At 52.2% G+C, this 23,494-nt stretch overlaps 1 protein-coding gene across 2 annotated transcripts in view; it reads right to left on the reverse strand.

The window, feature by feature from the left end:
* Positions 1–23,494, reverse strand: part of KCNH2 (potassium voltage-gated channel subfamily H member 2) — a 78,238-nt gene that overhangs the window by 51,440 nt on the left and 3,304 nt on the right. For both annotated transcript variants that reach the window (XM_035129765.2, XM_060280462.1), the window contains exon 2: positions 16,654–16,884. In XM_035129765.2, coding sequence (XP_034985656.1) covers positions 16,654–16,884 — 231 coding nt within the window. The remainder of the gene's footprint in view (positions 1–16,653; positions 16,885–23,494) is intronic.

A 23,494-nucleotide genomic window follows, 5' to 3' on the forward strand; every position in this document is an offset into this window, starting at 1 on the left:
AGTAGTCCAAGCGAGAGATAACTAGAGCATGCACCATTCTGGCGAGACAGGGTGAAAGCAGGGAGGGTCTCATCCTGCATAGCAGATGGAGCTGGTAGACAGCTGCCCTGGACACAGAATTGACCTGCGCCTCCATGGACAGCTGTGAGTCCAAAATGTCTCCCAGGCTGATCACCTTATCCTTCAGGGACACAGTTACCCCATTCAGGACCAGGGAGTCCTCCACACCCACCCACACCCTGTCCCCCAAAAACAGTACTTCTGTCTTGTCAGGATTCCACCTCAATCTAGGTGGTGATGATCCCTCGAATGAGCCGACTGGCCACAAGGTGGCGCCCCTGCCTTAGTGTTGGCAATGGCCATTGGCAGCCCTGAGAGCTCAGGGCACAGAAATGCAGAATTGCTGAATCCCTGAATTTTGGAGTCAAAGGGGGGGACTTCAAGGGTCATCTAGTCCAGAAAATCACAGCTACAGTAATCACAGTTTCATCAACTAATTGGTTTGGTCAACTGGTTGAAAACTGTTAATCATCAGAAAAGATGTTACTTCCCCCCTTCACCATTAACCAGGCAGCTGACTTAAGAAATGCTTATTTTAGGAAAAGGCAACCTTATAGAGTTTACAAAAAGTACCCCATAGAGCAGGGCGTGGGGTAGGTTTGGTCCCCCAGATGTTTAAGAACATCAGAAGAGCCTTCTCGATGAGGCTAAAGGGCCCCCCCACCGAATCCAGCCTCCTGTTCTCACAAGGTCCTACCAGATGCCGAAATGGGAAACTCACAAGCAGAACCTGAGCTTGTGAGTATTCGGAAGCTGTGCTGCCCCATCGGCGGAGGCAGAGCCAAGCCCTCAGGCCTAGTCGGAAGGGGCAGGTGGGCACCCAGCCTCCATTTAAAAACCTCCAATTGGGGAGAGTCCACCACCTCCCAAGGGAATCTGTTCCATGGCCTAACAGCTCTTGCCCTCAGAAAATTCTTCCTAATGCTGCGTCAGAATCTCCTTTCTTGTCATTTGAATCCATAATTTAACCATGCATTGTGTGAAAAATTAAGCACATAGAAGAGCTGCAGAATCAGGCCTGTGCCCAACCAAATGGCCATTTGGGGAAGCCCACCTGCAAGATCTGGGTGGTGCGGCAGCAACTGGCATTTGGAAGCAGGACTTCTTCCAGCCGGAGAGGAGCCCCTCACAGCTGCTGCTTCCGTCCCTTTGTCTAAACCATAGTTTTACTCTGTGCAGCAGAAAGGAGGACTTGAGATTCTGCCCTGATTCTTCCAACCTCCGAGCCTTCACTCAGGCTGTAAGTCTGTCGTCTCTCTGCCCCCCACCCCCCAATCTCATATCAGCTTATCTGGCTGCCTTCTGTTATCTGAGAGACAATAAGTGTGGACCTTTGAAGTGAGCTGTGGATAAGTAAAACCCAGTAGTACCTACTTTGAGCATCCCAGACCCCTGGAAGTGGCCACACACACACACACACACACAGCGCCCAAGCTGGCCACCCCCTGCAGCCAGCACATTTGGAAGCGGGGGGGGGGGGGGCACAGCAGAGTCCTGCATGTGCCACCAGGGGGCGCCCCAAGTGACCAGGCTTCTGAGGAGCGTCAGTTGCTCATCTCCCAGAAAGCAATTAACATATGTTACTTAATGAGAGGAGAGGAGCTAATGAAGTTCCTGTATTCCTTTCTGCGAGGAAGATGGGATGGCTGGGCAACTCTTGTCCCTAAGCAAAGGAAGCCCCAGTGGGAAAGAGCCGGCGCCTTCTGACCTACTTCAGGGGGCTTCACAGAACTGTAGAGTTGGAAGGGACTCTGAGGGTCATCTAGTCCAACCCCATGCAAGGCAGGAATCTTTTTGGTCAAAGTGGGGCTCAGGACCTTAGATGAAGGGTCTCCTGATCTACCAACCAAGCTATCCCTCCCAGCAGACAACAGGCAATAGGATGGCTGGGGAATAGGAAGCTTGACTAGGTGGGCCTGGGCAGGGCTGTCTTGCCATACAGGAGGGGGGGTGAACATGAGTCCATAGTATGATGCAGCAGCAAAAAGAGCTGATGCTATTCTAGGCTGCCTCAACAGAAGTCTAGTCTCCTGAGCAAGGGAACTCATAGCCCTGCTCTCTTCTGCCTTGGTCAGACCACACCTAGAATACTGTGTCCAGTTCTGGGTGCCACAATTTAAGGAAGGATGTTGACAAGCTGGAAGGTGTGCAGAGGAGGGCAACCAAGATGATCAAGGATCTGGAAACCAAACCATATGAGGAGCGGTTGAAGGAGCAGGGGATGTTTAGCTTGGAGAAAAGTAGACTAAGATACAATAAAGGTAAAGGTAAAGCTTCCAGGTCATGTGGCCAGCATGACAAAGCCGCTTCTGGCAAACCAGAGCAGCACATGGAAACGCCATTTACCTTCCCGCTGTAGCGGTTCCTATTTATCTACTTGCATTTTGACATGCGTTCGAACTGCTAGATTGGCAGGAGCTGGGACCGAGCAGCGGGAGCTCACCCTGTCACAGGGATTCGAACCGCTGACCTTCTGATCAGCAATAATAATAATAATAATAATAATAATAATAATAAATTTTTATTTATACCCCACCCTCCCCAGTCAAAAACCAGGCTCAGGGCGGCTGACACCAACAGAACCACAATAAAACATAAAAACAATGAATTAAAATACAGATTAAAATACAGTATTAAAATTTAAAGTGCAGCCTCATTTCAAGTAGGCCATAAATCCAAGCCATGAGGGAGGAAAAACACAGGGCTCAAGCTGAGTCTAACCCAAAGGCCAGGTGGAACAGCTCTGTCTTGCAGGCCCTGCGGAAAGATGACAAATCCCGCAGGGCCCTGGTCTCCTGGGAAAGAGCGTTCCACCAGGTTGGGGCCAGTACTGAAAAGGCCCTGGCTCTAGTAGAGGCCAATCTAGCCATCTTATGACTCGGGATCTCCAGAATATTATTATTTGTGGACCTTAAGGTCCTCCGCGGGGCATACCAGGAGAGGCGGTCCCGTAGGTACGAGGGTCCCTCAGTGGTTTAACCCACAGCGCCACCTGGGTCCCCACTAAGATACAATAGCCATCTTCAAATATCTGAAGAGCTGTCACATGGAAGATGGAGCAAGCTGGTTTTCTCCTGCTCCAGAGAGTAGGACTCGAACCAATGGCTTCACATTAAAGGAAGGAGATTCCAACCAAACAAACAGGAAGAACTTTCTGATGGCAAGAGCTGTTCCACGGTGAAGCGGACTCCTTAAGGTGGTGGCCTCTCTTTCCTTGGAGGTTAGGTGGCCACCTGTCATGGATGCTTGAGCTGAGATGCCTGCATTGCAGGGGGTTGGACTAGAGGACCCTTGGGGGTCCCTTCCAACTCTACATTTCTATCATTCCATGAAGTCTAAAAGCTAGCAGAGCACGGCAAGGGGGACCACAGAGAGCCTCTCAAAATGGGGCGGGGGAGGTGGAAGGGGGCGGTGTCCCCTCCCAGCTGCCAAGCCACTCCCACTCCCCCTCCCCACCCCCTGCTCCTCTCCATCACACCCCAGAGCGCTGCTGCTGCTGCTGCTGCTGCTCCCCCCATGGGTGCCGGAAAAGGAGTGCTGCCCCCCTCCCTATCTCCGCAGGCCCTCTTGACACTATAAATATCCCTGTTGGAGAAGTGAGCCAGCTGCTCTGGAGGACCGGGGTGGGGGGAGGTTAGAAGATGAGGCAGGGGGTGGGGGCTGACAAAATGCAGGCCCTCCAGGCTGGTGCTGAGTGCAGAAGGGGTGTCTGAGGCCCCTCCCTCGCCCAGGCCCTCCTTGTGTCACAAGCCGCTGGCACAGCACCCCCTTCACACACCAAAGCAGGGCAATGACCCCCCCTTGCCCCACCCCAACACTCTCTCTTCAGTTAAGAGGCACCACTGAAACCTCCCCCCCCCCGCAAGGACAGGGGACTTCACCCCTTTTAAGGGTTGGCAGTTTCTCGTGGCAGAATTGAGTCCTGGCACAAAGGTCTCCTCCTCCCAGCACCCTCTTCGCTAATCATTGTTTCACTTCATTAAATTTATACACTGCTTGAATGTCTAAGGAAAGCCTCAAAGCCGTTTGCAAAAAAAGATTACACTCTAGATGATCAGTAGGAAGAATGTTGCAATAGCAATAGATTTAAAAAGATTAAAACTGGTGTCAGCTTTTATTCATTTCACAAAACCTATGCTCTTTCCTGTTCTGTTCCTGCCTCTGAGGACGCATTGCAAAACTGCGCATTGCACTCTGTGGTTGCGTCAAAAACGCATTGCAGAAGACACTTGTCTGGAGGGGCCCAAGGTAGTATTGAGGAAGGGAGGGCGCTTAGCAGACGTGGAGTGCCTTTGGGTTGGCTGTCGGTCCCTCCCCGAATGCCAGGAATCAGGCAGCAGTGCCCCTGAGCGCATGCAGAGTGCCATTCCCCCTGCAGCTGCAACCACATCTCTGGGGAAAAAACACAGAAGCGGCAGAATGTTCTAAGGAGGATGGAGGCCAGGACCTTCTCATAAGAGGTGGTATCTGGGTCAGGCCCATTGGCTGGTCCAGCAGGTTCTCCTCCTAATCTTAAAGCCCAGCCTCCTGCTCTCCCAGGGGCCAACCAGCTGCCCATCAGGGGAAACCCACAAACAGGATCTGAGCCCAAGAGCCCCATCTGCTCTTGCACTTCCTGGCCTATTGCCTCAGACAGGGGCGGCAGAGCACAGCTACTATCAGGTTAGCTTAGCGCAGAAGAAGAGCCGTCTGGATCAGGCCAGAGGCCCCTCTAGACCAGCCTCCTCTTCTCACAGCGGCCAAACAGATGCCCCAAGAGCCCTCTCTCCTCCCAGGGCTTCCAGCAAGTGGGATTCAGAACAGTGTTTGGAATTAGTGACTATTGGCCACTTGGGACCAAGAGAAGATGCCTGCTGTGCCCGAGGATCCTTGGATGTGGGCTGCTTTCACTCCCTAAATCTCCATTCTGTCGTATTCTATCAGTTATCTGCACAATCGGAATGAATTTCTGGAACCAAAATGGCTTTTTCTGCACAGCCTGAGCAGGAGCAGGGAACAATGCGATCGTTAATCGCTGACGCTTGTCTTCGCTTCCCACACCGCCCTGCCCTGCCTTGCCCTGCTCACAGTTGTGGAGAATATCCCTACGTTATGAATGGTCTGTGTCACCATTCAGAAAAATAGGCAGGAAGAGGCCAACATCTACGGTATATAGACCATCCCCTGATCAAGGAATTTTTCTTCTTGAAGTTCTCAGTGTTCAAGTGGTCCTCTCAACTAGCCAGATACTTAACGGAGAATCATAGAATCATAGAATCATAGAGTTGGAAGAGACCACAAGGGCCATCCAGTCCAACCCCCTGCCGAGCAGGAAAGACCATCAAAGCATTATTGACATATGCCTGTCAAGCCTCTGCTTAAAGACCTCCAAAGAAGGAGACTCCACCACCCTCCTTGGCAGCAAATTCCACTGCCGAACAGCTCTTACTGTCAGGAAGTTCTTCCTAATCAATCCCAGTCAGTCCATCATTTGAAAACTAAGACCTCAGAGGTGTCTTGCCCCCAAAATGGCAACTTTCCATTCTGTCTGGGCGACTGCAACCTGGGTTTAAGGGGCCATTTGGTGCTGGGCTGATCTCTCGGAGTTTCTATCACTGATTCAGAAGCATTTCTGCCTCGGAGGGGGGAGGCAGAGTCCTCCTGGCTGGGAGCCATCCATCGATAGCCCTCTCCTCTCAACCCAAGTGGCTCTTCTGCCCAAACAGGGAACCCCTCTGGAGGCCTCCGTTCCCCACCTTTGAAAATTGGCAAGCCCTGAATGGGTGCACATGGCAACTCAGTTCCAGAGCACCTGCGCTGCATGCAGAAGGTCTTCAGGTCCGATCTCCGATGGCTGGCAATGTCTCCCTCCCTGAGCCCTGGAGGCTCATGGCTGCCAGTCTGTGCAGGCAGCATTGTGCTGTAGACATAGACCCCAAAGATGCGCTTCCACAACAGCTGGGGCCTGTTGGCACCCCCCAAAAGGGGCTCTCTGCCCTCGCTAAATCTCCGCTGCTGCTGCTGCTGCCACCGCCCTCCCGCCCTCTCTCCTCCTGCCGGCCTCCCCAGCCCTGACGCAGCCCAGACAGACGCTGCTCTGGAGACACAAAGCATACACAGCTGTCAGCAGGGTGGCCTGGCTGCCAAAAGCCCTTCGAGGAGCAGGAGGAGGAGGAGCCCCCAGCCAAGGCAGCTCCGGCACAAGCCTGGAAGGAACCCGGGGGCAAGCGGGCAGTCCCAGAGGAAGCCCCAAGTGCTCCCCTGCGCACCCCAAACACCCATCAGCAGCCAACCATTGGCCCCCACTGCCCGCCCGCCCACCCGCCATGGCCCCGGGCAGACCTTGAACTGGATGCGAGGGAGCCGAATTCGAGTCCTAGCCTCTGCGGAGGGGAAGAGCCGATCTTCTCCTGGAGAAGGTGACTGGACGGCGCTCTGGACCACAAGAGAATGGCCGCACTGAGGGAGGGGCTCCTGTGCCCTCCTTGCCCCCTCCCACGTGGCAGGGCCCTTTGACCTCTGCTATCAGCAGCCAGGAATAGCCTGATGATAAAATGTCCCCCCCCCCCCGGTCTTCCCGGCAGACACGCCCCACTTTTCAAAGTGCTTGGAAATAGCGCAGCGCCACAAAATGCCACGGGTGGCAAGGGTGCGTGCCAGTGCTGGTGGGGGCTCTCCCCTCCCACAACAGAACTGTTCGCACAATGAGGGTCTCCGTTGTGTGGTATTAGCTGAGGCGGCCAGGGCAAAAGCGCCCCCCCCACACACATCCAAGAACAGCACCCATCCCCAGAAAGACACAACAGTATTTTGCATTCTCTGCACACCCCCCCCCTTGCAGGATCCTGCTCCTCTCACCACCCAACCACCACAGCTGCCATTTCGGGCTTGGCACCCTCTCACAATTAACTCCTAATTAGCCCCTTTGCCAGCAAGCGAAGTGAAGCGGGAGATGATGTGAGGAGGAGGAGGAGGAGGAGGAGGAGGAGGAGGAGGAGTGCAAGCCCCTCAAACTCACTTTCCGGAAGACGGGAGAGGCCCCCCCCCACCGCCTTTCTTAGCCAAGGGACCCAAGGTCTCCTTCTATTTTCATTTAAATGCAAAATCTGTTGTAAAGGATATCGAAGGGACGGTTTAATGCACCGGAATGCTTTTGGGGGCAGCATGTTCAGCCACTGAGATTGGCACTCGGAGCCTGTGATGAATAAATGAGCAGCTGAGACTTGGCTGAGCAGAGCCAGGCTTTGGGGGGGGGGGGGAGAGAGAGAACAGGCCCCACAGCCAGCCTTTTGCAAAGTTTTCTGGATCAATACAAACGGCTTCTGCCTTCTTTCTTCCAGCATGGGGTGTGTGCATGTTCGCACAGAGGCCTCGTGGCGTTCAAAGGGACCTTCTGGGCTCAGCTGCTCCTCCACCCCCCCCTGCAAGGCACATGAACCGGTTTGGAAATTGCCTGGATTCTGGGTGGGTGGCCAGAGAGCTTCCGTTTCCCAAGGAAAGTTTTCTTCTTCGAAATCATGAATGCACTTCATATGTTTAGAACGTTAATGAGTGGAGGGAGGTGCTTTTCCCTCTGGGACTGCGGGATCCATCTGTCTGGCATCCTGCAAGCAGGGATAAATTGCACCGGGAGAGATAACATCCTGTGCCCTTTTAAAATGTGGGCTGGGGGCTGGGCTGGGGGCTATTGGGCTGTTGTTTTGATTGTCTATTTTGTGGTTTTAGATTTCGATTTTATTCCCTGAGACCTCCAGGTACAGGGCAGAATATAAATTCAATAAATTAATAAATTAAACAAACAAACAGGGCAGAGATAAGCAAGGGTGGCTCCAGCCAGACAATGAAGAGCAGGACACACCCTGACACTCACAGCAGGAGCAAAGCAGGAAGGAGGGGAGGTCAAAAGGGGGAGAAGGATGGGGTCCTCTGAAGGCACAAATCGGCCCCCAGCTGTGTAGACATTTCTGACTGCCGACCTGGCAGGGCTGTCCAGAGCAAGAAGAGTAATAGTAAAAGTAAAAGTGATATAGACAGTAATAGGCTGTCTAGATCAAGGGAAGTAATAGTATTCTGCTCTGGCCAGACCTCACCTGGAGTACTGTGTCCAGTTCTGGGCACCACAGTTCAAGAAGGATTCTGACAAGCTGGAACGTGTCCAGAAGAGGGCAACCAAAATGGTACAAGGCTTGGAAATGATGCCTTATGAGGAACGGCTTAGGGAGCTGGGTATGTTTAGCCTGGAGAAGGGAAGGTTAAGGGGTGATATGATAGCCATGTTCAAATATAGAAAAGGATGTCATATAGAGGAGGGAGAAAGGTTGTTTTCTGCTGCTCCAGAGAAGCGGACACGGAGCAATGGATTCAAACTTCAAGAAAGAAGATTCCACCTAAACATTAGGAAGAACTTCCTGACAGTAAGAGCTGTTCGACAGTGGAATTTGCTGCCAAGGAGTGTGGTGGAGTCTCCTTCTTTGGAGGTCTTGAAGCAGAGACTTGACAGGCATATGTCAAGAATGCTTTGATGGTGTTTCCTGCTTGGCAGGGGGTTGGACTGGATGGCCCTTGTGGTCTCTTCCAACTCTATGATTCTAAGAGCGAAGGGCTGGCATCTTTTGGGAGAGGAGGAGTACAGAACATAAGGCGAGTTCTGCTGGATCAGGCCCATAGGGGCCCATCTGGTCCAGCCTCCTGCTTTCACAGCGGCCACCCAGATGCCCCAAAGGGAAGCCCACAAGCAGGATTCGAACCCGAGCCCTCTCCCCTCCTGCAGTTCCCAGCCTTCAGCAGAATTGCTGCCACGGACTTTGGAGGGCAGGGTAGAGCCACCCTGGCTAGTACCGTAGCTCTTGCTAGCCTTATCCCTGCCTTGTCTCATCCTTCTTCCATCCCTGCCTCCTGGGGGAGAAGGGAAGAGCACCTGCCTTCTGTTCTCCGCCCTCCCCGGGTTCATTGCCCCCAAACAGCTGGACCTTCTCTCTGGTCCCAAACCTCAAAGAACAAATCCCCTTTCTGCACCCCATCTTTAAACACAAGAAACCCCAATATTCTTCCCCAGGTCAGCCCTGTGACATGCTGTGGCAGACTATAAAGGGACGCCCTGATTCTTGGAGGTCCGGGGGGGGGGGCAGGATCCTAGGAAGCCGCCTTACAGAGAGTCAGACCCCCTTGGTCCATCCAGCTCAGCGTTGTCTCTTGGCAGCAATGGCTCTCCAGGATTCCAGGCAGAGGAGATTCTCCCAAACCGAACTGGAGATGACAGTGGGAATTGAACCCGGGACCTTCTGCTGGCAAGGCCCTGCCCCATAGCTATGGCCTTTCCTTGAGAGAGAAGGGGACTCTCCCCAGAGCAGGCCGGGGATCCTTCCTTTCCCTTTGTTGGAAAATTTAGGACAGAGGAAAGAAAGTTAACCTGTGGAACTCACTGACTCAGGAGGCAGGGATGGCCACCATTCTAGATGGAGGAGGAGGAGAGGGCTTTGGAGAGTTCCTAGCCAGGATGGCTCTGCTCTGCCTCCCCATCCGAGAGGAAGGAAGAGGGAGCATCTCCCCACCACCTTGCAAGGCCATCTTGCAAGGGATGGGGGTGGGGTGGGGGGAGAGGCAGCTCTCTCTGCAGCTGGGAGACAGCGCTGGAAGCTCCGGCTTTGTTTACCCGGCTTGCCGGAACTGGGCTGGCTGACGTGAGCCGGAGGCAGACGCCTCGGGAGAGAAGAGACACCTGGTGCAGCCAGGGGGGGGGGAGGCGGCTGGGGTGGAACTTAGGCGCTCCCTGGGCCTGGCGCTTCTGCTCAACCCCACATGATTGGCACTGCCAAGGAGCTGCAGAGTGGCAGTTTAGAAGGCACAACAGCCTGGAATATTATTATTATTCATAGAATCATAGAGTTGGAAGAGACCACAAGGGCCATCCAGTCCAACCCCCTGCCAAGCAGGAAACGCCATCAAAGCATTCTTGACATATGGCTGTCAAGCCTCTGCTTAAAGACCTCCAAAGAAGGAGACTCCACCACACTCCTTGGCAGCAAATTCCACTGTCGAACAGCTCTTACTGTCAGGAAGTTCTTCCTAATGTTTAGGTGGAATCTCCTTTCTTGTAGTTTGAATCCATTGCTCTGTGTCCACTTCTCTGGAGCAGCAGAAAACAATCTTTCTCCCTCCTCCATATGACATCCTTTCATATATTTGAACATGGCTATCATATCACCCCTTAACCTTCTCTTCTCCAGGCTAAACATACCCAGCTCCCTAAGCCGTTCCTCATAAGGCATCGTTTCCAGGCCTTTGACCATTTTGGTTGCCCTCCTCTGGACACGTTCCAGCTTGTCAGTATCCTTCTTGAACTGTGGTGCCCAGAACTGGACACAGTACTCCAGGTGAGGTCTGACCAGAGCAGAATACAGTGGTACTATTACTTCCCTAGATCTAGATGCTATACTCCTCTTGATGCAGCCCAGAATTGCATTGGCTTTTTGAGCTGCTGCATCACACTGCTGACTCATGTCAAGTTTGTGGTCTACCAAGACTCCTAGATCCTTTTCGCATGTACTGCTCTCAAGCCAGTACATGTGGCTTATTATTATTATTATTATTATTATTATTATTATTATTATTATTATTACTATTATTACCCCACCCATCCGGACCCCAACCAGTTGACCCCTTTCTTCAACCCCACCTGCCCCACTGACTGGCTCCCCAAGGCTGCATTGTCCCCGTCCCCCCGAAACCCCTGCTCAATGCCTGGGGTCAGCCTGGAAGGATTCTGATGGAGGAGCAGCAAAGAGAATGAGAGAGCCTCTGAGCACACACAGAGCGCCTTTCCCCTCCGTGCTGGGCAAGCCTCTCCCTCCCTGGGGCAAATTCGTTTTCTGTGGCAAGAGTGACCTTGGGGTGGGCACTGAAGGGCACCCCCTCCCCTTTGAAGCTGCTGAGGCAAACAATCCTTTTGAGACGTTTCCCACCGCACAGCGCTTTCTAAAACTGTTATTGCCATTATGCCTAAAAATACACTTATTGATTTGCAAAATAATTAACCAGGCAGGTCCCCGACCAGAATGACGGTTGGAGTCCTACAAAACAGCTACTGTTTCCCCCCCCCCTCCCAGGGCAAATAACTCTGGAATAGAGGAGCAGCAGAGTTCAGTACTTGGCTAAGGAGGGGGGTGAGAAAAGGAGGGAGAACATTTAGGACACAGAATCAGAGAACTGTAGGGTCTGAAGGGACCCCCAGGGGTCATCAAGTCCAACCTCCTCCAGTGCAGGAATCGCAGCTAAATAGGTGGCCGTCCAACCTCTGTTCAAAACCCTGTTGCCACAACAGATTATCTATTGGCCAGAGGGTTGGACTAGATGACCATCGGGTTCCCTTCCAATGTTACAATTCTATTCTTTGATCCCAGTTGCATTGCTTGAGTGCAGTTAGCTCAGCCTCCCAGTATGCAAGAAGGAAAAACAGACAAGGTGGAAATGGATATGGAATGAACTATGGACTAAGGCAGAAGTTTTTAAATGTTCAAATATATGAAAGGAAGTCATATGGAGGAGGGAGAAAGGTTGTTTTCTGCTGCTCCAGAGAAGCGGACACGGAGCAATGGATTCAAACTACAAGAAAGAAGATTCCACCTCAACATTAGGAAGAACTTCCTGACAGTAAGAGCTGTTTGGCAGTGGAATTTGCTACCAAGGAGTGTGGTGGAGTCTCCTTCTTTGGAGGTCTTGAAGCAGAGGCTTGGCAGCCATATGTCAAGAATGCTTTGATGGTGCTTCCTGCTTGGCAGGGGGTTGGACTGGATGGCCCTTGTGGTCTCTTCCAACTCTACGATTCTATGATTCTATGAAACTATGGTCACCAACCTGTGCCTCTTGCCACAGTCGGACCGGCACCAGTAGCAAAATGTGCCTGGGGAATTTGGGAATGTGGGCCTTGAGCTTGGGGGACCAGAAGGTCAGCTAGGAGCAGTCTGCTGAAGTCCAGGCCAGAGATGGGGCCGGCCCTGACCTCCAGCAGAGGGGGGCAGCTGCCCGAGGCAACAGATTTGGGGTGTCATGAAAGGGATGCACACGGCTCGCTATTAAATGTTTCGTTGCTGCATTTTGACTGGGGGATTTTCCGTACCAAGTGTTAAAATAATTTCACCAGCCTTGGAGTATTAGGTGCCTCTTGGCTGGGAGGGGGGGCTCCTTTGCCTCTGGCAGCAAAAGGATTTGGGGAGTGGCCCTGGCAAGGAATGGCGACCAGGGTTTGAGCCAAGGGGACGGAGAGGAAGGAGGCTGGGTTTCTGCATGGCTTTTGCAACAGCCTGAATACGGGAGCAAAGTGGGGGGGGGAGCATGGCTTCCATGCTGCGGAGCTGCAGCTTGGGATGAGATGTGGCTCCCCGGCGGGGGGGGGGGAGATGTAAACAAAAGCAGCAGTTGGGCCAGGCTGGGGGGTTTTGGGGGGGGGAGAATCTGCTGCAGCAGCGGAAAAGCAGGAAGCAGGAGCCACGCGCAGAGTGTGCAGGCATGTGCTGAAGGCCATGGGGCCAGGCTGGCCGCTGTCCCTACAAAGGGGCCCTGGAAGAATGTCAGAATGCAAGAAGAGTCTGACCTCATCCAGCCTCCTGTTCTCACAGTGCCCCCCCAGCTGTATTCAAATTTCACCAGGTGCATTTTGCACCTGGCTATTGGCCACTTGGGACCAAATGAAGATGCCCAGGTGCCAGGATGGGGCCAGACATCTTTGCCACCTGGGGATCCTTGGATCGGGACTGTTTTCACTCACTAAGACCACATCCTGTAGAATTCTATCCGTTCTATTTTATCTGCACAATTGGAATGAATTTCAGGAACCAAAACGCTTTTTCTGTGCAGCCGGAGCAATGGAGAACATGAGAGTTAATTGCTGTCTTTGCTTCCCCCACCCGACTGCCCTGCTCACAGTTGTGGAGAATATCCCTGTGCTATGTACAGTTCGTGTCACCATTCGGAAAACGGTCGGAATGGGCCAATATATATGTGGACTGTCCTTGGGTCAAGGGACTTTTCTTCTTTAAGTTCTCAAAGTTCTTAGCCGAGCTCAAGGTTGTCCTCTGAACTAGCCAGATGTGTAACGGAGGACCAATCCCTGTCAGTCCATCATTTGAAAAATAAGACTTTAGAGTCATCTTGCCCCAAAATGGCAACTAGACATTCTGTTTTGATGACTAGTTACAGGTAGGTAGCCGTGTTGGTCTGAGTCGAAGCATACATTGTGTATGCCATCAAATGCCAACAGTGCCCTTCAGCTCTCTATATTGGACAAACAGGCCAAACCCTACGCCAAAGGATAAATGGACATAAATCTGACATCAGGAACCACAAGACAGAGAAACCAGTAGGAGAACACTTCAATCTCCCAGGACATTCTATACAAGATCTCAAAGCAGCTGTTTTATTACAGAGAAATTTCAAGAACAGACTGGAAAGAGAAGTTGCTGAATTGGAACTCATTACCAAGCTTAAAACCATGGAGCCAGCTGGGATGAATAAAGACATAGGATTCTGATCTCATTATGCATGACCAACCTTTCTTTAGCCTCAGCCCTTGTTTTTTCCCCGCAGGACCTATTGCAGTAATCAGCAGTTGTTAACAGCCATCAACAGGTTTACCACTCTTACAGCCCATCACCCATTCCCATCACCCCCCCACACACACACCCTCTGAATATATATAAGGGTCTGGTTACTTCTGTTTCAGTGTATCTGATGAAGTGTGCATGCACACGAAAGCTCATACCAAAATAAAAACTTAGTTGGTCTTTAAGGTGCTACTGAAAGAATTTTTTTATTTTGTTTGGATGACTGTAACCCTGCTTTAAGGAGACCTTTGGCACCTGGCTACTCCTGAGTTTCTAACACTCCCAGATACATGTGGGGAACCACAAGCAGGACCTGAACACAAGCCGCTCTCTCCCCTCCTGTGGCCTTGAGCAACTGGTACTGAGCCTTGCTGGATGCAGCCCAAGGGAGCCCGTCTCATCCAGCATCCTCATCTTGCGGCAGCCAAATACCCCAAGCAACCTAGGGACCCAGATAGACCTCCCCAGAAGATCCTCCGGAGATCCTTCTATGATTCTATGAGCCAGTGGCCCATCAAGTCCAAGATCCTGTTCTATTATGGGAAAGCACTTCCCTCCTGTGGGCAACACCCTGCTCAGAGCAGCAGGACCACTAGCATTCAAGGGCCAGAGCACCTTCAGGCTCCCATCTCCAGGGGAGGCGGGAAAGAGCCCCCCACCCCCCGTTGAAACCCCAGGGAGCCTCCCCCAAGCAGTGTCAACGGCAGATGCGCCCGCGTGCACCTGCCTGGGGAACAGGCAGCCGTCTCTGGTGCATCAGCACCTGCTCTGGATGAGACCCCTGCCAAGGCAGGTTTCACGCGCCAGCCACTTTGCTGCCCGCCTGCCAGCCGAGGGCCAAGATCTACACAAGCTACGTGCCTCCAGGCCTCTCCGCTCCAGAGCCTGCTTCCCTGTGATGGATGCCCCATTCCCCACAGGCTCAGAGAGACATAAACCTCGAGGCCGCCTGCTTCCTGGGAGGGCTGCGCACGCCTAGGTGGGGGCCGCGGATGCCCCGGGCGTCTCCACGGGGACTGCCAAAACATTAAACAAGCCGTTCCATTAAGCCAGAGGACGGGGGAGTTTTGACACGAGGGATCCCTTTTCCAGGCTGGGTTTCCCCATTGATGGACGGGCACAGCTGTATTGAGGCAGCCCTGGGCATTGGAATTTTGCACCCCGAATCATTTTAGGTTGGCCACTGAGTACAAGACGCTGGACTGGATGGGCCGTTGGCCTGACCCTGCAGGCGATTCCACTGTTATTATCTCCAAAGCCGACTGCTCTGCCTTGCAAGCGACTCCATCCTTTGGGCGTCTGACATGGAGGAAAACCCATTTACCACCCAGACAAAGATCCCAGGCCGTTGGGCTTCCTACGTGATTTATTCTGCTTTCTAGATGTTCTGAGCCTCTCAAAGGACCGGAGGCTGAACAGGCCGTTCCACTTCCCAAATGCTAAATTCCTGGAGGACGTACGCTTGGCCCACCTGGCCCTCCTCCACGGCCTGCTCCAACAGGGAAGAGCACCCCCTCCGAGGTCTCTGGCAGGCAGGCAGGCAGGCAGGCAGGCAGGCAGGCGAGAAGGAGCCCTTCCCAGCCGGCCTCCCCACAGTCCTGGCCCCAGATGCTGCCCCGGAACCCAGGCAGGCGGAGCCTGAGCTCTGAGCTGCCCCAAATGCCAGCACAGAAGAATGTGAAATATTTTTTTTTCTAGCTGGGAAGGAGACTCACGGGGCACCAGGGACAGGGCCTCCTCGATGAGTTCTGGTCGCATGCCAAGTCCCAGGAATTTTGTATCTCCTATCTCTGCCGAGCAAACGCCTTTGCACATTTCCTGGGCCACAGAGAGAGACTCTGCTTGTTTTTCCTATCACTCCTCAGAGGGCAGGCTCTGGAAAGGCGATGAGGCTTTGCTGACGCCTCGAGGTCCTCCCTGCGCACAAATTGCAGCGCTCCTCTCGCCTCCACCCGCCCCAAACTCAGTGGCTAGCTTTAGCTTTTATTTTTATTATGCATTGTGCTTTCTTAATAGTATCACATTGTCTTGTGGCCCACCCTGAGATCGACAGACATGGGGCAGTATACAAATTTAATAAAGAAATACTAAACAAAAATCTGAAGTAAGAGGGCCCAGGGCAGAGGGGGTGGGCAAGAGTTTCAAAGTCCCAAAGGCAACACCATTGCCCCCACCCTTTCAAAATGCCCTTTTTTTATTTTAGCCAAGCCAAAGCAGGGCAACTGGCAGAAAAACAAACGCTTTTCTGTATGGCCAACTCTCAATTTGTGCGGGGCTTACATTCTGGGGGTTGCGCGTAAAGCCAAAATCGCGTACATTCAAAACACACCCTCCCTGCCCCTTGGAATGCTCCCCCAAGGTGAGTACAATGGCAGGTAGGATTGCAGACCGAGCCCCTGGACACCTGCCCCCCCCTTTACTTTTTTCCAGCCGAAATCTCACATGCTAATGCACATAGGTTGTGAGTTTACTGCATACAGACTTCACGCACACACATAAAATGCGGTCAGGAACAGGCCATGAAATATACCAAGCCAAGGACCCTCCGTGCAGCTGCCGTGACGCCAAGCAAGCACAGGATTCGCACCTGCCGCACAACATTAGACTCTCTGGATCTGCAGCTTGCTTGTTTTGCAAAGAGGACTTCAAGGCTGCAAAGCACTTGGGGGAATCTCCAAAATCAAGAGTGAGGGAGCAGGACTGCCCAGTGGTCAAGAGAAGGAGCTTGTGTGGCCCCCATGCAGCCCCCCATGCCCCCCCGCAGCTTCCAGGGCAGGATACATTATGCAGAAATCAGCAAACACAGCGTCCTTCTGCATAATTCATCAGGGTTGCAAACCGAGGCTCCTCTGCGCCAGCGCTGGGGAAACATTAATGCAGAATCTAATGTTCCTTGACAAGAGGAAGTGGGCATGTTAAGGAGTCACAGGTGGCAGCTGAGAGCTGGCGGGAACAGATTCACTCCTCGGTCTGGCCTCCTCCACCGGAAACCCCCCCCAAAAGCAGGGTCCCCTACCGTCTTTCCGGTAGAAGCAGATCTCCACCTTGCGCTCTTCGGAGCCCAGGAGGGCCTGCGCCATCTGCGCCACTGAGGTCTTCTGCGTGCGCGGCCCATAGAGGAAGTCGCAGGTGCAAGGCTTCTGCATGACCTCGGCGCGAGTGTAGCCGCAAAGGTCGCAGAAGCCATCGTTGCAGTAGATGATGGCGCAATTCTCCACCCGGGCATTGGCGATGATGAACTTGCGGCCTGTAGGTGGGGAAAGAAAGAAGGAATCAGCCCCAGCTCAGCCCCTCTCTGGACAGGGGTGGACTAACAACAACAACAACAACAACAACAACAACAACAACAACAACAACAACAACAACTTATTATTTATACCCTGCCCATCTGGCTGGGTTTCCCCAGACACTCTGGGCGGCTTCCAACAAAATATTAAAATAACATTTAAAGCTTCCTTAAACAGGGCTGCCTTCAGATGTCTTCTAAAAGTCTGAATCATAGAATCATAGAATCATAGAGTTGGAAGAGACCCCAAGGGCCATCCAGTCCAACCCCCTGCTGAGCAGGAAACACCATCAAAGCATTCCTGACAGATGGCTGTCAAGCCTCTGCTTAAAGACCTCCAAAGAAGGAGACTCCACCACACTCCTTGGCAGCAAATTCCACTGCCGAACAGCTCTTACTGTCAGGAAGTTCTTCCTAATGTTTAGGTGGAATCTTCTTTCTTGAAGCTTGAATCCATTGCTCCGTGTCCGCTTCTCTGGAGCAGCAGAAAACAACCGTTCTCCCTCCTCTATATGACATCCTTTTATATATTTGAACATGGTTATCATATCACCCCTTAACCTTCTCTTCTTCAGGCTAAACATACCCAGCTCCCTAAGCCGTTCCTCATAAGGCATCGTTTCCAGGCCTTTGACCATTTTGGTTGCCCTCTTCTGGACACATTCCAGCTTATCAGTATCCTTCTTGAACTGTGGTGCCCAGAACTGGACACAATACTCCAGGTGAGGTCTGACCAGAGCAGAATACAGTGGTACTATTACTTCCCTAGATCTAGATGCTATACTCCTATTGATAGCTGTTTATTTCCTTGACTTCTGATAGGAAGGCGTTCCACAGGGAGGGCACCACCACCAAGAAGGCCCTCTGCCTGGTTCCCTGTGACCTCACTTCTCACAGGGATGGAACCACCAGAAGGCCCTCGGAGCTGGACCTCAGTATCTGGGCTGAACGATGGGGGTGGAGACGCTCCTTCAGGTATACCGGACCGAGGCCGTTTAGGGCTTGAAAGGTCAGCACCAACACTTTGAATTGTGCTCCCTTTAAAATGAAGGAAGGGCGTCTTGGACTGGCTCCTGGCTGCCCCATCCTTGCTTGACCAGCTTCTCCAGTGCTCACCCCCCCCTTTAGCAGTGGGCATCTCCCCTCTTGGGCACAGAGGTGGGCATGCAGGGAGGGGAGTGCTCCTGCCTTGCCCTCTTCTTTGCCCTTCTTTTAGAAACCAAGGCAGGGATGACCGCAAGGTGCCCCTTGGCTGAGTTACACAAAGCCAGACCCCCCCGACCCCCCAGGCCGTTTAGGGCTTTAAAGTTCAGCACCAACACTTTAAATTGTGCCCAGAAATGTACTGGGAGCCGATGCAGGTCTTTCAAGACTGGTGTTATATGGTCTCAGCAGCCGCTCCCAGTCACCAGTCTAGTTGCCGCATTCTGGATTAGTTGTAGTTTCCGGGTCAACTTCAAAGGTAGCCCCACATAGAGCGCATTGCAGTAGTCCAAGCGGGAGATAACCAGAGCCTGCACCACTCTGGCTAGACAATCTGCGGGCAGGTAGGGTCTCATCCTGCATACCAAATGGAGCTGGTAGACAGCTGCCCTGGATACAGAATTAACCTGCGCCTCCATGGACAGCCGTGAGTCCAAAATGACTCCCAGGCTGCGCAGCTGGTCCTTCAGAGGCACAGTTGCCCCATTCAGGACCAGGGAGTCCTCCACACCTGCCTGCCTCCTGTCCCCCCAAAATTCTGTCTTGTCAGGATCCAACCCCAATCTGTTAGCCGCCATCCATCCTACCGTTGTCTATGCTCTGGTAACTTCTAGGTTAAATTACTGCAACACGTTCTACGTGGGGCTGCCTTTGAAGACGGTCCAGAAACTTCAGCTGGTGCAGAATTCAGCGGCCAGGTTGTTCATTGGGACAAGAGAGTTTGAGCATACAGTATTACAGTACACTGATCTTGGCCCAACAACACCAATTACACTGATCCTGGGCCCCTCAGTTTCTGGGCCCAATTCAATTTTGAGCTCTAAACCCTTAAGTGGCTCAGGACCGCAATACCTCCCAAATGAAGCGCCCCAGACCCCGAGACCATCATCTCTGATGGCAGAAGAAACTGCACCTGGAACAGCCCTTTGATTCGGCCCCCTAACCTTTTCAGAACGGGGCATCCCATTTTGCTGCAGCTAATGCTCCAGAGGGAGGGAAGGACCCCCCTGCTATGCCAACAAGGAGAAGAGGAACAGACTCCACTGGAGGGGGGGCATGAAGCACTCCTAGGAAGCCACCCCCTCCTACACCAGAGCCCTCCTGGGCCCACCTGGCTCAGCCATGGTCTACGCAGCGTAGCTGGGGGGGGCACACTGGGCAGCACTCACACTGAAGGTCCAAATAGAGGAGTATAGCCTCTTATTTCAAATCACACTGGACAAGCTATTTATGTGTTTATTACATTTACACAAACACACCTTTTTTTCCCTCCAAGGAGCTCCAGGTCGTGTGCCTGGTTCTCCCTCTTCTCTTCTAATCTCCACAACACCAACCCTGCAAGGTAGGTTAGGCTGAGAGGCAGGGACCCAAGGCCACAGGGGAGCAGGCAGGATATTTGAACCCTGGCCTGCCAGGTCCTAGTTTGGCACTGTAACCACTATGCTGCACTCCCTGGCTCTCACACCTTACACTGGCTCTCGTCTCCTGTGTTTGACCCACTGCACATACAAACACAAAAAGCAGCCCAGGTCCGCTTAGCTGGCAAGCTGATGACCCAGGCTGTCTGACTCGAGAAAAGGCCAAGGGATGACTAATCTGTGCCGAGCGATGCTCCGTATTCTTTGCACACACGACAACAATGCCTTCTCCGAAGGTGCCCATTATCTGAAAGGGAAGTCCTGCAGCCTCCTCTTTGCACACTGCCAAGGCTGCTCCTCCCCCATTTGCACAACTGTGTGCCCTCTTTCCATGCAGTGACTGTCATAGAACCATAGATTTAGAAGGGGCTCCCAAGGTGTCATCTAGTCCAACCCCCTGCAGGAGTTGCAGCTAAAATATTCCTGACAGATCCAACCTCCTCTTAAAAACCTCCAAGGGAGGAGAGTCCACCACCTTAAATTCATTTGTAATTGGAATCTCCTTTTTTTGTAACTCAAATCCGCTCTTTCGGGTCCTGCACATATTAAAAGCAAACTCACAATCGACAAAACAATCCCAAAAGAAATCCAGCCCAGATCTCTCCCAAAACGATCCCTCCAGGCAGAGAAAGGTCATTTTTCTCCCCATCACCTTTTAAAGGGACCCAGCCTGTGGCAGCCACGAGAAGGGCAAACTCCAGGTTAGGGAATGTTAGGAAATAAAGAGAAAGTAAAACAGCCAATATCATAATGCCCTTATAAAAAACCTACAGTGCAACCACATTTGAAATACTGTGTATGGTTCTGGTGGCTTCACCTCAAGAAGGATGTTTGTAGAGTTGGAAAAGTTTCAGAAAAGGCCACCCAAATGACTCCCTTATGAAGAAGGCTTGAAGCATTTGCATGGATCCGGCCAGGATTTTTGTTAAGGGGGACAAAACCAACGTGATTGGTCAGTTAATTAAATATTTCTATTGTTTTACTTGCTCTGAGGGGGCAGCTTCTCCCTCCCCCCCCCTATGCCCATGGCACTGGGGACTTTCATTTGTACTGCTAGTAAGCCAGGTGTCCCCCATCCTATATTTCTGCATCTGGTTCTTCCTGCCCAAGGGCAGAACCTGACATTTGCCCTATTGAAATTCATTTTGTTAGCTTGTGCCCAATTCTCCAGTCTGTTGAGGTCATTTTGAATTCTGTCTTCTGTGGCATTAGCTACCCCTACCAGTTTGGTGTCGTCTGCAAATTTGTTGAGCCCCCCCCCTCAATTCCTTCATCCAAGTCATTTATAAACATGTTGAACAACAACGGGCCCAGGACAGAACCCTGCAGCACCCCACTTGTCACTTTTTTCCAGGATGACGAGGAACCATTGATGAGTCCTCTTTGGGTTCGGTCAGTCAACCAGCTACAAATCCACCTAACCGTTCCCTCGTTCAACCCACATTTTACCAGTTCCCTCGCAAGAATACCATGGGGGACTTTGTCAAAAAGCCTTACTGAACTCAAGATACGCTACTTCCACAGCATTCCCCTGATCTATCAAGCTTGTAACTCCATTTTAAAAATGAGGTTTGTCTGGCATGACTTATTTTTGAGAAGCCCATGCTGGGAATCACAGCATCCTTTTCTAAATGCTCACAGACCGAGTGTTGAATTATGTGTTCTAGGATCTTTCCTGGTATCAATGTCAAGCTCACCGGACAGCGTTTCCCCCTCCTTTTGAAGATGGGGACAACATTTGCCTGCCTCCAGTCTATAGGGACCTCACCTGTTCTCCAATAATTCTCCAATAAGATAATAGACAAAGGCTCTGAGATTACACTCCAGGCCGTGGAGATATCAATTCATTTAAAGTAGCTGGTTGTTCCCTTACCACCTTTTTTCCTATCTTGGGCTGCAGCTCCGTCCTTGCATTGTTTATCCTGTTACCCCCAGGCTGGGCATTGGTTTCCTTTTGGGTGAAGACAGAGGCAAAGTAGGAGTTGAGTAGTTCTGCCTTCTGTCGCCCGAGAGCATTTCTCCATCTTCTCCAGAGGACCTGCCACTTGCTTGTTCTTTCCCTTTCCTCTGTATGTATCCTGAAACCCAGGAGGACAGGATCACTTCCTCCCAAGTTTCCAAGTACTTCCACTTCATCTAGCAGTTCCTTCCTCTTGGTGAGGTCCAAGAGAGATGATCCTCTTGTTACTTCTTCCACCTTCTGGGAAACGAAACCGTCAGCGAGGCAATGGAGTAATTTGTAGAAATTTACATTCTTGACAGGGTTTGAGTTCCAACAGATATCTGAGAAGCTGAAGTCTCCCATGATGACTGTATATCTCCTTTTCAAATGTGTGCTAATCTGCTCTAGGAAGGCGTCATTCAAGTCTTCAGTCTGGCTTGGCGGTCTATAGCAGACCCCCAGAGTAAGGTCACTGTTGCTTCTCTCTCCTATACCCATATACTCTCATTCTGCTTTCCATGCTCCAGGCCATGGATTTCTTCACAAATGTATACAACCTTTAAATATAATGCTACTCCTCCCCGCTTCCTGTATGGTCTATTCATTCTGCACAGGTCACACCCCTCAGTTTCTACATCCCAGTCATGAGTCTCATCCCACCAGGTTTCATTTATGCCTAACAGGTCATATTTGCCATCCTATATAATAAAGTGCAAGTGTCTCTGTGTCCAGTCCCTGTGTCCCTGTGTCCGCGCTACTGCGCATGTGCCCCACGGACACAGGGATTGGATGCAGAGACTGCACACACACACACACACTCTCTCTCTCTCTCTCTCCCCCCACCCCCCCACCATTTCCCTGCGGCCGCCAACCGCTGCTCCCAGCCGGACTGAGCGTTGGCGGCGGAGGGGGAGAGAGGGAGGGCGCGTGTGTGCATCCAGCAATGACAGGTCCCGGGGTTCGGACCCCGGGATGTCTCCTTCCTATCGGCGGCTGGGGGAGAGGAAGGAAGGAGGAGAAAGGGCTGCTTTCTCCTCCTTCTTTCCTGCCCCCCTGCCGCCGACAACAAGGACAGGTCCCGGGGTTCGGAGAAGCGCTGCGCAAGCACTTCTCCGAACCCCGGGATGTTCTAGCGCCCGTTTACTCAACGGGCTGAATTACACTAGTCCTATACTAAAAGCTCCAGTTCGTCTTGCTCGTTTCCTATACTCTGTGCATTTGTGTAGACACAACTGAAACCACGAGTGATTCCTCGGCACGCTGCTGCCTCTGTCCCTCTCAGTAAGGAGTCACCTAGTACCACTAAACAGAGTGGCAGGAATTGTTCTGTACACTGTCCCTTCCACTGCCACCTTGGTACCTTCTGAAGTCTGCAACCGCTGTGCTTGCTCCTCTGGCTGAGAATCAGTGTCCAAGGTGAGGGTGTGGAATTGATTTTGTAGCTGCAGAGATATAGCACGGCTCCCGACTGTCCTGCTTTTTTGTGTCTTGTTTCTCCAAGGGTTTGTCTCCTCCTCCTCCTCCTCCTCCTCCTCCTCCTCCTCCTCCTCCTCCTCCTCCTCCCAGCATCTTGGTTCCAGGGGAAGCCCACTCTGGTACACCAAAGCTTCTGGCCCCGACTTAGTAAAGTTAGCGCAGGTAATCCAGTTTGTGTAATTCAAATGTGCCGTTGCAAAGAAGCCCGACTCTTGCAGCTCATGTTTTCTTCTGGAGTAATGAGGAAAGAGGCCAGGTGGTAGCCGGCCAGCTGCAAATCCATCTCTGCTCCAGGTTAGCCTGCTTGACTGCAGGCCAAGTGACCACAGATCCCAGGCCACCTGGCAGCCAGCCCTCCCTAAATGGGGCATTAACAAGCCCAGCTCCGCCAGCAAAGGAGCCGCCTCTCCCAACTGGCAGCCTGGATGGGCAGCGCTCCAGGCCCAGGTGGCTGCCCTGGAGAGAGCGGAGGCAGGCCAGAATCCTAGCCATCTTGTCTGCAGAGAAACAGGTGTGGGAAATTTGCCACAGC

Source organism: Zootoca vivipara, chromosome 12 (assembly GCF_963506605.1).
Source record: "Zootoca vivipara chromosome 12, rZooViv1.1, whole genome shotgun sequence".
Classification (NCBI taxonomy): domain Eukaryota; kingdom Metazoa; phylum Chordata; class Lepidosauria; order Squamata; family Lacertidae; genus Zootoca; species Zootoca vivipara.